The sequence below is a fragment of the Glycine soja genome, chromosome 16 (genome assembly GCF_004193775.1).
Source record: "Glycine soja cultivar W05 chromosome 16, ASM419377v2, whole genome shotgun sequence".
Classification (NCBI taxonomy): Eukaryota; Viridiplantae; Streptophyta; class Magnoliopsida; order Fabales; family Fabaceae; genus Glycine; species Glycine soja.
In genome coordinates this window covers 28,143,742-28,148,394 of record NC_041017.1, presented here as the reverse complement: position 1 = coordinate 28,148,394, position 4,653 = coordinate 28,143,742, and the positions used below count along the sequence as shown (strand labels likewise).

The following is a 4,653-nucleotide window of genomic DNA, read 5'->3' as shown; positions in this document are numbered from 1 at the left end:
TACCTTATTCAACTGACGATAATCTACACATAGCCTCATGGTCCCATCCTTCTTCTTAACTAACAACACCGGTGCTCCCCAGGGTGACACACTAGGCCTCACAAATTGTTTCTCTAAAAGTTCCTCTAACTGTTTCTTAAGCTCACCCAACTCCACAGGGGACATCCTATAAGGTGCTATGGATATGGGTCCAGTACCGGGCACTAGGTCTATCGAGAACTCGACCTCTCTCTCAGGTGGTAATCCTGACACCTCCTCAAACACCTCTGGAAACTCTCTCACCAATGGTATATCACTCACAGGGGTTTTGGTCTCAACACTCATACTAGCTAAGATCATGTATACCTGTGCATCCTCCCTTAAAGATGCCTCAACTTGGTTAGTAGACAAAAACATATCACCTTCACTCACACCAGACTCAGGAAAGACAACAGATTTCTGAAAACAATTTAATAAGACATGATTGGAAGATAACCAGTCCATACCAAGAATAACATCAATCTGACTCAAAGGTAGAACAACTAAGTCAATAAGAAATTGTCTATCAGAAATTAAGACAGGACATTGCAAACACACATCAGAAGTTAAAACAGACCCACTAGTAGGTGTATTCACAATCAAGTCAAATTTCAAGGAAGACACAGGCAAGGCAAGTTTTTCAACCCAGACACGAGAAATAAATGAATGGGTCGCACCTGAATCATACAATACAACCAAGGGAACTTGACTTATGAAACACATACCTTGGATGAGTTCATCAGACTGTGAGGCATCAGCACCACTAAGAGCAAACACTTTCCCTGTGGTCCTTGGTTGTCCACTCTGATTATTCAGACTTCCACTCCTCTTCTCCCTCCTCGGATATGGGCAACTGGTACTGAGGTGGCCCTTACCTTGGCAGTTAAAACAAGTCACCTCTCTATCTGTGCACTCACGTGCAATATGCCCAAGCCGACCACACTTCCCACACCTGAGTGGTGTAGTAACAATAGCAGGAGCACCACTACCACCACTACTTCTACCCGCAGACTGAGACACCCTGTTAATTGGCTGAGAACTCCCACCAACTGGTTGAAGTCCTCCATTAGTCCTCTGTCCTCCAGAATGGTTTCCATATTTCTCGGGAGGGGCAGAATATGGCTTAGCACGATTGTGAGTCATAGGCTTCTTATCTTTCCCATGACTAGCATTGGCATTCCTGTAAAAAGCAGTCTTCTCCTGTTGATCTTCATCAAAGATTCTACACATGTTGGTCAACTGTGCAAAGTTATGAATACCGTGATAATTTACCATCAAAGATTCTACACATGAAGGTCATTGACAAATTTCACGCATTTGGACCTCTCCCCAGCTTCCCCCTGATAATGAGGAAAATACCTTACAAGGTTCTCAAACCTCGCCGCATACTCTACCACCGTCATACTTTCCTGTTTCAGCTCGAGAAACTCCATCTCCTTCCTATTCTTCACATCTTCTGGAAAATACTTCTCCAGAAAGGTTTGTCTGAAAGTCTCCCATTGGACAACAACACCACCTGCTCCCTCTAAACGTGGGCGAGTGTTCTCCCACCAGTACTCCGCCTCATCTGCTAGCATGTGAGTAGCAAACAACACCTTCTGATGGTCCTGACACTCCATCACCCGGAAGATCTTCTCAATCTCCCTCAGCCAAGCCTCAGCACCCTCAGGATCATAACCCCCTTTGAAAGTAGGTGGGTTGTTCCTCTGAAAGCGATCTAACCCATGGTACATAGTTGCTCCTCCACCGCCTCCCTGATTGGCCATAACTTGCGCCAAGTTGTTCAAGGCCTCGGTAAGAAGTCGTTCTCGCTCATTTCTCGCAGCCATTACTTCCTATGTCACGCAAGAAACAAAACTTTGAAGAAAAAAAATAAAATAAAAATATACCAACACAATAGAGTACACCTCTAATCAAACAAAACAAACACAACACATCAGAGTACACAAGGAAACACAGAAAGCTCATAACACACATGGCCGAAAGGTTCAACCAGGCTCTGATACCACTAAATGTGACACCCTCTACCCTTACAATTATAACTAACTAATTAAATAAATCATATAGAATTTAATTAAAAGATTATAAACACATAATAATAAAAGAAGGAAAAAAAAACATGCAAAATTAATTAATAATTTTTCTTTTTAAACACATTTAATTTAATCAATTCAAAAGGATAAGGTTCACATCCACTTAGTGAAAACATAATAGAATATTATTTTTTTAATAAAAGATAAGATTATCCCGGCTCAAAACAAGGCCGTCCACTCTAAATAAATAATAAAAAGAAACTAAAGTAAAAAAGTATAACACAATTATATCATTCAGTAAATCATAATCCCTATCACAGACTAAGTCTCTCCATCTCTAGCATGTGACTCATCATATGAAGGCTCACCTGAAACAAAGTGGCAATCAGCCCAAACACAAACACACACTGGGAGTGAGTTATCACATTCGTATATAATAAAACATTAGAGCATGTGAAACATATAATACTTAAAGCTGAATTTATATAAATAACATTACTGCACAAAATCGCACACATTATTCACACTCATTCAAGTTTACACACTCCATAAAATAACATCAACCACAATTGTTAACTCAATGAAATTCAAACACAAGCGTTATGCAACAATTATACTAAGACTCAAGCCTATATGCAATGTGGTACCATGTCAGTGAAAAACAACACTGGGGCGCTTAGGAGTACATGACAAAGCACACCACACAATGGGTATACTCGGTCACTCTCACTAAGTAACATCATAAGGTGACCAGTCAGGGTTACTCTGTTTTGCGAGAATGCCCCAACCACATGGGATCAACATGGGCTTAAAGGAGCACTCAAACCGAGTATCTTTACCCCCAAGGCCTAGACTCCGAAGAATCCGTTTGGGCCTCACCTTCCTGATTCAGGTCCAACCCCTAATTTTTTTTTTATTTGCACGCAGACACTGTTTATGAGTTATATAATACCCATGACCTTACTCTTATATTTCAAACATATTTAACAAATTGCGCTATAGTTTAACCCTTCAGGATCCTAATTAGGAATCCTACAATTTTCTTTAACACTGCGCATAAAAGTTCTCTCAAGGTACACACTGGTCGGGTTACTGTATAACTCATAATTCACATGACAAGTAATATCACTACAAATATCAATCACACACTCATTCACAACCATGTTTCATGTCTACAGTTTAACATTTCACACTCTAACTAATTACAAAATATACTCAACAATTAGATAACAATGTATCATAATAATAATAACATACAATATTTAACTTCAAGGCTTATAAACAAGTAACTATAAAATACACGTAAAATATATATATAAGTATATTATATTCAAAATATATATTAACGTAAACGTAAACGTACATATTATATATAACATATAAAAAGTATTAAATATATATTAATATAAAGTAATCACAATAATATCAAATATATTATTAAGTAAATACAAATTATATATAACAATAAAATATATACTCATATTGATTTCTATGAACAACATGTATACCTATATTTTAAATATATTTCAACTAAGTTGCCAACATCAAGAAAATGCCTAATTACAATGTGAATACAACTTTAGTTAATTTTTTTAAATGATTTTAGCCAATTCAATTATCCAACAATCCCTACACCTATGAATTTCATGACAAGAAATCACCCACGTGAAATAAAATATACAGTTTGTAAAAAAAATAGTATCAATATATATGTACACGTATACACTGCGGTGTAAAAATAATTATCTGGACACAATATACATTAACACAGGAACAAGATTGAAAGGCCAACATATCTGGTATAAACAAAATCACCACCACACAATTTTTATGCTAATTATAAAGAATTCTAATTCCTAAGGTACACACCTAACACAGAAACACGTTAATCCTACAACAAACTCGCAACAGAACACATCAATTCTACAACAAACTCGCAACAGAACACCAATTGGTTCATCAAACACACTCAATCTGCGATTAAACATGAAAACATAATTAAATTCATAAACACCCGAAAATAACCCAAAAATTGATCCTCTAGGGATCCCTACACATGTTCATTCTAATCCCCAAGCGTGAGTAACTCATCCCTTACCTCGAGGTAGTCGCTTAAATGTTCTCTGTTAGCAATGGTGGCGTCTCTGGTGCTCTCTAGTGCTCCTCCTCTGATTGCTCTGTTAGAGTTCTTGTGCGTCAGAAAAGAAGAAAGCAACATAATGTGTTTTCCAAAAAGCTGCTCTAGGTTAACATTTGGCTTATATAGTGGGAATTTATGACCTAATAATTTTTATTTTATTTTTTTTTATTTATTTATGTATTAATTTATTAATTTATTATGTTCTTATTAACTTATTAAAGTTACGGCTGTTACAATTTGCATCACACCAAGATATACTAAAAAGGATATGATTGAAATTTCATATATGTGAAAATGGAACTCTATATTTGCAAATTAGAAAAACTTAATTGTACCTTTTATTCCTAACTTATCACTTTCCTGCAAATTTTGTACTTTTCATGAATTGACCATTAGTTAACTTCTGTTAGTCAACCACACCGTTGTTGATGGCTGATGTAGCAGTTTACTGCAGCTACTACT

The 4,653-nt window shown here is 36.7% G+C and overlaps 1 protein-coding gene across 1 annotated transcript; it reads right to left on the bottom strand.

Moving 5' to 3' along the window:
• Positions 1-1,301: 1,301 nt before the first annotated feature.
• LOC114389928 lies at positions 1,302-4,285 on the bottom strand. Its single transcript, XM_028350628.1, has 2 exons — positions 4,150-4,285; positions 1,302-1,853 (listed from the first exon to the last, which is right to left on the bottom strand). The coding sequence occupies exons 1-2, from the start codon at positions 4,267-4,269 to the stop codon at positions 1,302-1,304; spliced, it is 672 nt and encodes a 223-aa protein (XP_028206429.1). The 5' UTR covers positions 4,270-4,285.
• Between the last annotated feature and the right edge of the window lie 368 nt (positions 4,286-4,653).

What these genes read in the sequence shown, in the direction of transcription:
- LOC114389928 (XM_028350628.1), bottom strand. Translation starts at nt 4,269, where the DNA reads ATGTTGCTTTCTTCTTTTCTGACGCACAAGAACTCTAACAGAGCAATC. An exon ending in ATTTAAGCGACTACCTCGAG is followed by an intron (nt 1,854 to 4,149) that starts GTAAGGGATGAG and finishes TGCGTGACATAG; the next exon opens with GAAGTAATGGCTGCGAGAAA.